This window comes from Euleptes europaea, chromosome 7 (assembly GCF_029931775.1).
Source record: "Euleptes europaea isolate rEulEur1 chromosome 7, rEulEur1.hap1, whole genome shotgun sequence".
Classification (NCBI taxonomy): Eukaryota; Metazoa; Chordata; class Lepidosauria; order Squamata; family Sphaerodactylidae; genus Euleptes; species Euleptes europaea.
In genome coordinates, this window is record NC_079318.1 from 53,627,329 (window position 1) to 53,639,927 (window position 12,599).

The 12,599-nt window shown below is 42.0% G+C and overlaps 1 protein-coding gene across 1 annotated transcript in view; it reads left to right on the forward strand.

Moving 5' to 3' along the window:
• The window catches only part of KCNH1 (potassium voltage-gated channel subfamily H member 1), a 257,892-nt gene that overhangs the window by 164,973 nt on the left and 80,320 nt on the right, over positions 1–12,599 (forward strand). The window contains exon 10 of the mRNA XM_056852323.1: positions 791–987. Coding sequence (XP_056708301.1) covers positions 791–987 — 197 coding nt within the window. The remainder of the gene's footprint in view (positions 1–790; positions 988–12,599) is intronic.

A 12,599-nucleotide genomic window follows, 5' to 3' on the forward strand; every position in this document is an offset into this window, starting at 1 on the left:
GAAATCAGATTTCCCCCAGTGGCCTAGACTTGTGATAATCTCCTTTTTAAAGTTTATTTTCTATACTATTTATTTACTAAAATGTTAATGTACCATCTTTCCTATTGACCATGGCAAGGGTAACCCAACCATGAAAATGTACCGCCACATATGGATTGCCTGTCGGGGTGTTTGAGTACATGGGGCTCATACATCCAGCTGTTCTAGTGCATGTTTGGTATTGCTTCACTGTAGGCATAGCACCAAACATAAGGCAGAACATTCTGATACACTGATAATCTGTCATTTTAAACTGAGAGGGCAGATTCCAACTGTTGCCTTTAACTGAACATCACTGAGACCTGATTTAAATGTATACCAGATGTGCAAAAATGCTTCCACTTATGTGGTGCTGTAAGTGGCCAATATCACATTCAAAGCAGGTTATCTTACCTATGCATACCAGGGATCCATAGACCAGGGAGGCCCTGCACTGACAAGCTAACATGAAATTTATAGCAGCTAAGAGCACCGCCTCTGTGTAAAGCTGGCAGCATGGAGTGTCAGACAGGTATTTTCCCTTACATGCCAAGTATCATGTTTAAACCAGGCTTGATGTTGCTAACTAGGGAAAGTACTCATGAGCAGCATTTTGCATTCAGCCCTGTGCTGCATATGAGGAAGTTTGGATTGGAAATGTACTTTTAATAAAATTGAATCTGGGAGTGGGAAAATATTTGCCTCTTGTAGCTGTTGCTTGAATCTTGATAATGCAGTAATCATTTGGTTATTGATCTGATGTTTGCTCTAGGCAAAGGAGATGTTTTTGGTGATGTCTTCTGGAAAGAAACTACTCTTGCCCAATCTTGTGCTAACGTAAGGGCTTTGACTTACTGTGACCTTCATGTGATCAAAAGGGATGCCTTACAGAAAGTACTGGAGTTCTACACAGCCTTTTCGCACTCATTCTCAAGGAACCTCATATTGACCTACAATCTGCGGAAAAGGGTAAGGAATTCTGTATTTCTGAAAAATAATGTAAAGCCTTTAGTTTTCCATATGACATGTTCCTTCCAATAGAATATCACCTTGTTCTGTGTCCTGTCCTGACTGGAGGTCCGGGTGTTTCAGTCTCACCATGGGCAGCCCATCTATGAAGCAATCAACATAGCAGCGTTCATGGAGTATGGATTTGAAACTACAGATTTGAAACTCCTGCTGCACCCTGCTGTGGTCCCCAGAAATTGATCTCCTGGGGATTGGTGGCTACCTGTACAATTGAAAGGATCTGTAGTGAGATGAAGATATTCTAATTGCCTAAGGGAGACTATTTCATAACATGTGGGCAGCCACCAAAGAAGCCCGCGAGTGGGCCTTAGCATCTGCCCCACCTACTGCTGACACCTGCACTGCTGCTGCCCATGACAAATGGGAGAATCATCTTGTGGTCTCTACTGCTTCAGTTTTCTCAGTGGAACCAGAGAGAAATGAGATCAAATCTGAACATATTCCCACATCCATGATTCTGAGATCTTGAGAAGACACCCTCTGGCCCATCACATGTTTTTTTTTAAAAAACTATATACCCTTGCTAACACTGGTCATTTATAGCTCACTGTGTTTATCTATATAACTTTCAACCCTTTTCACTGCAGAACATTTGTTGATGTAGTCATTTATCCTAGTGTGTAAGAGAAGTAGGCTTCGAGCTCCTGATCTGTCAGTGGGTTATTGACTCTATTTCAAGTTCAGCCTGTGATTTACTTATTGAATATGTAAACAGATCTGAAGTTCATATTCCATATACAATCCACTCATATGTGTATATTTGTTTTCCTTGGTGGTAAAAGAATATAGCTGTAAGGGTTTGACATTCTGGGCAGAATTGTTCCTGTTTTAGCACTCTTGGTGGAATTTTTAAAAATCCTTGAATATGGATATTATAATAAGTTTAGTGGACCTCGGGGAGGGATCTGATTTTCCCCTCCCCTCTTTTTAATTGACTAGATCTGTGTGAGTGATCAAGGAAAAATGCAATAATTAAATGAAAAAATAACAAGAAATGACAACAAAGAAGTGGTAGAGAAGGAAAACAATGCAAGTGAACATGCTCAACAAAAGTGAACATGCTCACAATACAGGGCTATTTTGGGAAATATTTCAGCTGCCTCCCAGAAAAGCATTTCTTTCAACTTTAACATCAAAATGGGTGGATATGTGCTACCATCCTAAGGAGGACCAAAAGAAGAGCTGTTTTAAAGAAAAGTAAATGCATGCATCCTTCCTACCTGGTGGGAGATGTGTACAGCTTATGGTTGAGTATCCATATCTGCATTCAGAGTTCTGTGACCAGAGACTTTTGGTTGTGTGATAACAGATTTGGTTGCATTCTACTAATGATTTAAAAATGGTATAATGAATGGAAAAAATATCAAATGCAGTTTCAAATGTGTTGTGTAACTTTGTTCTTGTTGCGTACTGTTTCTGCAACACCAATAAACAAAAGAAGTTGCTTTCTATGTTAAAACGGCAAAACTGCATTGGAACTAATTTTTTCCAATTCAGAAAAGATAGGAGAAACCATAAAATCTGATGAAAGCCAGTAAAGTCTTTACAAGGGTATGACTTTTGCAACTGTAATTAGCAGCGTGCAATGAGCATGACCTATTTTGTCAAGACATTTCCTTATTACAGCTTCAAATATAGCATGGAATTATTTGGCTAATTAATTAACCTGTTTGTTTGTAAACTTTGACTGAGACGAATGAAAATCAACATAGTATAATTTACCATTTTTAATTCCAGCCAATGAAAATATTACTATGGGTTTTTATTATGTTGGCAGTAAACATAGTTAATCATGTCATTATGCCCTGTTGAAAGAAGGAGAGTACTAAATTGGATACAAGCAACTAGAGCTGAGATTTTAATATAGTTTTATAGAAAGATGATTGCAGTAATACAAGGTAAATAATTTCTTGAGAGTAAGGCCCAGATGGCATATTATGGCCAACATTAATTGCCCCTCACAATTTTCCTTGGTAAAATATAGGAATGGGCATTTTTTCTTATTCATTTTCATTTCAAAAGCTTAATTATCTCATTATATTCATTATTACACATTTGTTTTCAGATTTGTGTTCATTTTAATTTCCATTGGTTTCAATGGGACATACTTCAGGCTGAAATATCTTTATTTTCCATACAGTTTGGAAGAAAATTTAAAGAACTATCTTTGAACACCTGGAGCCAGGCAGGAGCAGCACGAGTGTGGGGGTTGTACCTCCTCCTCTCATAAGAACAAAGGAAGAGCCTTGTGTGGTGTAGTGGTTACAAGCGGTGGTTTGGAGCGGTGGACTCTAATCTGGAGAACAGGGTTTGATTCCCCACTCCTCCACATGAGTGGCAGATGCTAATCTGGTGAACTGGGTTGGTTTTGCCGCTCCTACACATGAAGCCAGCTAGGTGACCTTGGGCTAGTCACAGTTCTCTCAGAGTTCTCTCTGCCCCACCTACCTCACAGGGTGTCTGTTGTGGGGAGGGGAAGGGAAGGTGATTGAAAGCTGGTTTGATTCTTCCTTAAGTGGTAGAGAAAGTCAGCATATAAAAACCAACTCTCCTCCTCCTCCTCCTCCTCCTCTACATTCCAAAAAACTTGGGGCAGCAGAAGGAGTCAAGTCAGTTGTGAATAGAGGCAGTCATAAACAATGGACAACAGGGACAGCTGCCCAGGGCCCCACACTGGGCGAAGGGGCAGCCCGTGACCCAACCCCCAATGGTGGGGGCAGTCAGTTTGGCAGCAGTGTCTGCTCATGCCTGCCCAATCTGGGGCTCAGGCAGCCAGCTTGGCAGTGGTGACTGCTTATACCCACCCCATCCACGGCTTGGGCATCCGGCTTCTGGTGGCGGCAGCAGCTCCCACCAGCCTCACATAAGACAAGGATTGTCCCTTGTTTGGAACCTGGTGGCAGGGGGTAGACACTGCAGGAGGCAGCAGTGATTCTGGGGGCCCATCCTGGATTTTTGCCCTGAGCTCCAGAATTACTGAGACCACCCCTAGTAGTGAAAGTACAAAGTTGCATTGGGAAGTGTGTTTTTTTTGTTTTTTTTTACCATTTTATTTCAGAATGTAAGATGAGACCTGCTGGATCAGACCAATGGTCAATCTAGTCCAGCAGCTTGTTTCACACAGTGGAAAAGCACTTGCCCTGGAGGACCTGATTTTATCTCTTCACTCTGGTATCCAGAAGTTTGCTGCCTCTGACTATGGAAGGGTCCCTTTGGTCACCACTGCAAGTAGCCATTCATTGACCTAAACTCCATGAATCTGATCTGCTTTTAGAGCTAGTTGTGCTTGTGGCCATCACTACATCTACTGGCAGTGAATGTCACAATTTAATTGCCCATTGAATAATGAGCAATTTTGTCCTTTTGTCTGTCCTCAATCTGTTGCCCATCAAATTCACTGGGTATTCCATCACATACATAATTTTATAAACCTACATCATGTCCCTCCTTCGTTGTCTCTTTTCTAAACTGAAAAGTCATAGACCTTTTAGCCCTTCCTCATAGGAAAGGTGCTCCAACCTTTTAATCAACTTCTGGATTTTTTTTCCAGCTCTACAGATGAGTTGACTCCTGCTGGGAAAGAGAACTAACTCACGGATTCATACGCTCCATTGTGAATGTAGGCAGGTGATCTTAAACTTCCACAAACCACTGAACCATTCATATTATACTTGCCAGTGTCTCACAATGCCCAGCTGGTGGCCACTGTTATCTGGAGAGGGATGTTGGGTCCCTCTTCGCCAACAGTGGGAGATTTTTGGGGCGGAGCCTGAGGAGGGTGGGGTTTGGGGAGGGACTTCATTGCCATAGAGTCCAATTGCCATCGCGGCCATTTTCTCCAGGTGAACTGATCTCTATCGGCTGGAGATCAGTTGTAATAGCAGGAGATCTCCAGCTAGTATCTGGAGGTTGGCAACTCTACCTGGAGAGGGCTTGGGAAGATGCACAAATGTGTCTTGAGCCTACAAAATTACAACTGGACTAGATAGACCACTGGTCTGATCCAGCAAGGCTCTTCCCTTGTTCTTATGAGACATTTTTACAAGGGAAAACAATTGCCACAAGGATTATATAACCATTTTCTCAATTCCTCTGAGATTATGAAATTGTTAGTTGCTGTAGGAGCGCCTTTTGAGTTGAAAAACAGGACAGAAGCTGTTTAAATATTGTTGATTATATTTATTTTATATTTGTTTATTGATTAAAACATTTGAACAGTGTATCATTGACTGATTCAATCCTCAAGGTGGCTTACAATAAACAGATAACATATATTGAGTATATCAAATATGGTTATGCAAAAATTGGCCCTGCATCAGTGTATTTGATTAATACTTCATGGGTACTCCTGCAAAATTTAGCAACCGGAATCAATTGTGCAAATTTAGACATATTTATTATTGCATTTAAAACATAAATAAATTGTATTTTTTTGCAATAACCAAAGGCCATAGCAACAAATTACGAGGAAAAAAGAGAAAGAAAAGTCCACGAGATCAAAACAATTTGATTTAAATTAGTAGAACTGTCATACAATTACAGCAAAAGAGACCACAAACAATAAGTAACAGTCCAGTTTTGAGGAATGTATTTTGTGAATGTATTTTTATTGTTCAGGTTGTTGGCAATTAAAAAAGAGGGCTAGTAGAGCTGTAGGGACAGTGAAATAGTGGAAGGAATATGGATCTAGAGTACTGAAGAACCATCTGACTGCAGTTCTGAAGTTTCTGTCAGGTACTATAACATACAAGGATATGTAGTATAGCCTGATCTCATCAGATCGTGGAAACTTAGTTGGGTCAGTACTTGGATGGCAGGCCACCAAGGAAGCCTTTTCAGAGGAAGGCAACGTAGGGCTGTTGATTCGGTTCGGCCCAAACTGAAAATCAGCCGAATTTCCCCTGATTCGGTGGTTTTTAGTTCGGGAGGAACCGAACTCAAAACTGGCGGGCAACCGGGGAGCCGAATTCAGCGAGTTCGGGAGTTCGCGAATAAATCCGGCAAATTCGGGGCCGTCAGTAAGCAGCATAACCGTCAGTAAGCAGCATTCTCCTCCCCCGGCCAATCGGTGGCCAAGCTGGGTCTTCTTCTGGCCAATCAGTCAGGATTGAGTACTGGAGGAATCAGCTGATGTGCGGCCCGGCCAGGGAGAGAGAGAGCGAAATCCTCGTGTGTGTGTGTGGGGGTGCTTGTGCACATTCGCTCCTTTCTGTGGCTGCAGGGGGTGTATTTTTTGGGGTACAGACACAAAACTTTCAGTGGAGCTTCAGATGAAGCTTCTTAAGATACCCCCCAAGTTTTGTAAACATTGGGTCAGGGGGTCCCGAGATATGGGCTCCCCCTTTTTTCTTTCCATGGCTGCAGGGGGCGCATTTTTTGGGGTACAGACCCCAAACTTTTAGTGGAGCTTCAGATGAAGCTTCTTAAGATACCCCCCAAGTTTTGTAAACATTGGGTCAGGGGGTCTCGAGATATGGGCTCTCCTCCTTTTCCCTCCCCCCTTTTTCCATTTATGTGGCTGCAGGGGGCGCTTTTTTGGGGATATAGCCCCCAAACTTTCAGCATAGCTTCAGACAATCATTCTTAAGATACCACCCAAGTTTTGTAAAGATGGGTTCAGTGGGGGCAGAAATATCGCCTCCCCCCTTTTCTCTTTCCGTGGCTGCAGGGGGCGTATTTTTGGGGGTGCAGATCCCAAACTTTGAGCGGAGTTTCAGACAAGTGTTCTTAAGAGACCACCCAAGTTTTGTGAACATTGGGTCAGGGGGTCCTGAGATATAGGCTTTCCCTTTTCCCCTTTCCCCTTTCCCCTTTCCCCTTTCCCCTATTGGGATGAATGGATCAGCCGATCTTGTGCATCTCCAGAGCAAAACGTCCCGTGCCTAATTGGAATCATCTTGGATTACAAGTCCTCCCCAGCCCCTCCTGATGGAACAGAAGACAGCCACAGTAAGACCCCTTTGGGGGCTTTAATCTATAATTTTTCTCCTGTGTATGTGTGTGTGTGTGTGTGTGTGGGAAAGCAGAGTCTGTGTGTGTGTGGGGAGGGAGCAGTTTCTGTGGGTGGGTGGGAAGCCAAAGGGGGCTTTCGTCGGTTCTGCCTGGGGTGGGTGTTCACCCTCGAGTCTCTCGCTCCCTGGTTTGAGGGGGGAGGTTTCAGTTGTGTGTCTTCTGGTTTTCCCTGTTGCAAAGGTGTTGTTTTACAAGGTTGTGTTGCTTTGCAGTTGCTTTGCAAACTTTTCAGCTGTTGTCGGGGCTGGGAGCTTTGTGCGTGGGCGGCAAGCTCTGCTGAGAGATGCACATTAAGGGTGGGGGGACCCCTTTCAGGGCCCATATCTCAGCCCCCCCTGATCCAATCTTTACAAAACTTGGGGAGTCTTTCAATAAACGTCCTTTGAAGCTCTGCTGAAAGTTTGGGACCTCTAACCCCAAAAATGCCCCCCCCAGAGCCGCGGAAAGGCACGATTGTGTTTTTAATGGCTTTATTCGGCCGAATTTTTTTCCCGAACTTTGAATTCCCGCCGAATTGAACGGACCCGAAGTGGGGGAGTTCGGACTTCGGCATATCCCGAATCTAAACGGGCCGAATTCGGCCGAATCCAAACTATACCGAATTTTTTTAAATTCAACAGCCCTAAGGCAACGGCAAACCACCTCTGCTTCCTCACTTCCCTTGAAAACCCTATAGGGTGGCCATAAGTCGGCTGCAACTTGACAACACTTTATATACACACACACACACACACACAAACACACACACACACACACACACTATAACATACATACAGTCTTAAAAATAAAAAATGCTCTCTTAGCATACACTTTTTAAAGAGTAAGTAGCCTGATGTCGGGAGGATAAGCAGTAACAATGTAAAACAATGCTATAATTATAGTTATCTGTGGGAGCCTTGAATCAGAGTGTCTTACAATACAGTCCTACAGAGAGTTATTCATTTCAGTGTGCTTAGACTGGAATAGAACACCTGCATAGGATTGCAGTGTTAATGCAAGAGATGAAAATATATTCTTCTGTATCCTTGCCACAAGGTTTGTTACAGAGCCATAAAGAGATATATCTGTTTCCCCGTCTTTGCTGCAGATTGGTAGCAGAGATGGTTACAGACCATGTACCCTTAGGGTTTGATATAAGGCTTAATAGATGCATGCTTGCCGATTTGGGAAGGCACCTCTAACCAAACAAACTCAATTCTCCCCATTTTATGTCCTCCTGTGAAACATTTATTACAGAAAGCACATTCCATGGTAGCAATTTCCATCAGATTATGGAGATAATGATATTTTAATTGGATTGCAGTCAGCAATAAACTGATGCTGAGTGATGATGAGGGTGCCAGATTTGATTGGTATTAAGTAAGTGAGTTGTATTTTTATTTATTTTTACTTGTAAGAAGCTGATTGCAAATTGCAGTCAGTTATCCTGAGTCACCCAGTACATTGTTTGCAGACTGCAGAGGACCCAAATTTTCTACTGATAATATGGATCAAATATACCAGATGGGAACACTTCAGAAATCTGATTTTTTTAACAGAAGAGTGCAAATTCATTATCCTGGTAAGAAGTAGGAATCTGGTTTAGTTACAACCCTTTCCGTTCACTGAGACTTTTTGTGTGTCTAGAAAATTGCTTATCCTGCCTTTTTTCACGACCAAACTCAAGACAGGTTACAATGATAATGAAAACAATATACTGTTAAAATGCATAAAAACTAACAAACATATATAATTTAAAATTAGGTGGCAGTGTTAAAAGCCCCCCTCCCCGGCCCTCCTTGCATTATCTGTGGAAATCTTAACAAAACAGAAGACTTCCTAACAACTTTAGGAAGGCTGTTTTTAGGAGTGTGCATATTGATATGCCAAAATTTTAAAATCCCCCAAAATACTTTTTGGTATTTTTCAGGGGGTTTTTTTACTGGCATTTTAAAAGGTGGCAATAAAGGGAGTGGAATAAGCAGACATTATTTGGCCTGCTTTGGCCCCACCGGCATTTCTGTGCTGCCTGCCTTCTCGGGGGTCCACAGAAGGCTGGCAGCATGGATTTAAGTGAAGTCCACCCTGCTTGGCTTCCCAGGAGTCCCAGGAACTTCCCGGGGGCTTCTTTAAGATCCGTGCTGCCAGCCTTCTCCGAACCCCGGAGAAGGCCGGCAGCATGGATCTAAGAGAAATCGGGTATTTTTTGAGTTCGGGTTTATTAACCTGAATTTTTTTTAAATCAGGCATCCGACATAAGCATCATAAAAACTATACCATTAAAAAGCTGATAAGATAAAACCCCTAATTAAAAGCATAGGTAAAAAGATATATTTTAGTCTGGCACCCAGAAAAAAGTAAAGTAGCTGCCAGGTGAGCCTTAAGTTGAAGGGATTTCTGAAGGTGTGAGGTGCCACCACAGAAAATGCCCTGCCTCATCTCTGAAGGAGAGGGCACAAAGAGCAGGGCTTGAAAGGCAGATTTTAACAGGTGTGCTGGATAGTATAGGAGGAGACAGTCCTTCAGGTACCCTAGCCCCAAGCCATTTAGTGTGTTAAAAGTAACAATCTGCACTTTGAATTGTGCCCAGAAATAACTTTACTCATGAACCTATGAAAAAGCTGCCTTTGGGTGTCTACAGTGCATCAAATTTCATTTGACTCTCTGTGCCAGGAGAGAACTTCTAAGGGAGAAAGGTTCTTGGATAATAATACAGCTGAAAGTTGGACAATTAAGAAACAGATCATTGTGGATTTTGGCGCCTGTGATAACAGCAGTGCGTTTAATGACTTCATGTAAGAAGTTGCGTTCTGCACAGTTGTTTTCCCGAGCAGAAATCCACCAGTGAATCGAAGAAATATTTCAATAAATCAAAGAAACTCTTCTGTAATTGTAAAGGGTATCAAATATGTGTTCTAGAAACAGTGAGGAAAATCATGGCCCCCAAAACAATTATGTTCTCAATATTGTCAAAGGCTTTCACGGTCAGAGTTCATTGGTTCTTGTAGGTTATCCGGGCTGTGTGACCGTGGTCTTGGTATTTTCTTTCCTGACGTTTCACCAGCAGCTGTGGTAGGCATCTTCAGAGGAGTAACACTGAAGGACAGTGTCTCTCAGTATCAAGTGTGTAGGAAGAGTAATATATAGTCAGAAAGGGGGGGTTGAGCTGAATCATTGTCCTGCAAAAAGTATCAAAGGTAAATGTGCTAATCATTGTCCTGTAAGTATCAAGATAATGTGCTAATGAGGGTGTGGTATGTTAATATGGAACCATTGTATCCTGAAGTGATCTGTTAATGTGTGAAATCCAAAGCTAATCTGCATGGCTATTGTGGACTGTAGTCTTTGTTAGTCGGGAGGTTTTCAGGACAGGAAGCCAAGCCTTATTCATTCTTAAACTCTCTTCTTTTCTGTTAAAGTTGTGCTGATGTTTATGAATTTCAATGGCTTCTCTGTGCAATCTGACCAACTATTACCAAATACCAACTATTTTGTCAGATTGCACAGAGAAGCCATTGAAATTCATAAACATCAGCACAACTTTAACAGAAAAGAAGAGAGTTTAAGAATGAATAAGGCTTGGCTTCTTGTCCTGAAAACCTCCAGACTAACAAAGACTACAGTCCACAATAGCCATGCAGATTAGCTTTGGATTTCACACATTAACAGATCACTTCAGGATACAATGGTTCCATATTAACATACCACACCCTCATTAGCACATTATCTTGATACTTACAGGACAATGATTAGCACATTTACCTTTGATACTTTTTGCAGGACAATGATTCAGCTCAACCCCCCCCCTTTCTTACATTACTCTTACATTATATTACTCTTCCTACACACTTGATACTGAGAGACACTGTCCTTCAGTGTTACTCCTCTGAAGATGCCTACCACAGCTGCTGGTGAAACGTCAGGAAAGAAAATACCAAGAACACGGTCACACAGCCCGGATAACCTACAAGAACCAATTATGCTCTCAGTTAGAAAAGGAATATGGGGGTGTATTGTATGAATTCAGGATTGTGAGACATTTTTACTTCTATGAACTCTGAAATTCTAGTGGGGACTCCAGCCTATACTCTACCTTTCCACTAGGAGATCTCTTTGAAGCATAGCTTCCCAAGGGGTGGGGTGGGGGAATGGTATGATTTCTGACTTCTACCACTGGCCTCTTAATCATTTTTGTTTGTTTCTTGCGGTTTGCAAATTTGTGCCTCTGGCCTCTGTAATACTCATCAATGGAATGCCCCTAATTGGATCATTGGCAGAGTGTTTTCCTGTTCTTCACTGTTTCAGCAAATATTTGGTTTGGTTTTTGCATTCACGTCTTGCTCTCAATTGCTCTTAAATTACTTCCACTCAACTGGGGACAGATGTGTTTGCTTTACATTGCTCAAATGCAGCCACAGTGGACATGATTGTGTAAAATTATTGCGTATGGCTTGCCAGGGTTACTTGCAATGCCTGTGTGCAGGTTTCTAGTGCTCTCTGTGCTTTGAATATTTTGCTCTGCCATTTAAACATTAGGCCTTTTAGCTTGTATGAGAGAAGATTAAACAACTGGCTTTGAATTCTACAGAAAGGCCTGGTTCCCAGGTGGAATGCTTTAGCATGTCATCATGATGATGACAGGGCACAGGGAGTCTAGACAGGAAGGCAGCTGCATGTTTTCTCTAGGAGTGCAGAGTTCTCTTCGGAAATATTGGACTGAAAAAGACAATATATGGAAGACAATATATGGAACGAATAGCTGATAATGTAAATATTGAACGAAGATGGTTTGGTTTTTAAAAGGACCTCAGAACCTCTTAAACATGATTAACTAATCTCTGTAGTTTGGGGATCAATTGTAATTCCAAGAGAACTCCAGGCTCTGCTTGGAGGTTGGCAACCCTAGACCACCCCCCCTGCATGCAGATTTTGGTGATGAGGTTACCTTACCACTGTAAACTGAGGTGGAGTAATAAATGACAGAACATCATGCAAACTGGTTCACGCAAACAGCTGATCACATAGAGCAGATACCACAGAATTGATTTTAAATTATAGTGAGTTGTTCCAGGAACGTTGCACTGATGAAGTGGGGTATAAATAGTTTCAACTAAATAAACTGTATTTTAGTCCCCACATCAATTGTCTCAATGTGTGAATCAGGCCTCAGTCTGCTGGGGCCTGAAGTTAAAATACACGTGAGGTTTAGTTGGCGTCATATTTCAGTTTAGAGCGTTTGAATTGCAGCCTCATTCATGCTGAGTAGGACTTAGGTAAGCATCCGTGAAGGGAAACAAAACTATAAAGCAGCAAGAAAGATTACAGACCTTAGTCTAATTGAGTCATATTTCCCAGGGGAAAAGAAAGTGAATGTGTTGTGTTTGGGCTTTGTAAAATGTCCAGTCTGTTCTCTGTGCCCAAAAGAGCAACTCCTAAAGAAACTGCAGTTCTTTTGTATATCTTGTGGTCTAGTTCTGTTCATATAAATAACTGAAAATTGCTGTTGATATGAAAGGAAGATCTAAATAAAAGTGTGTGGTTTATATCATATCAGGCTTTCA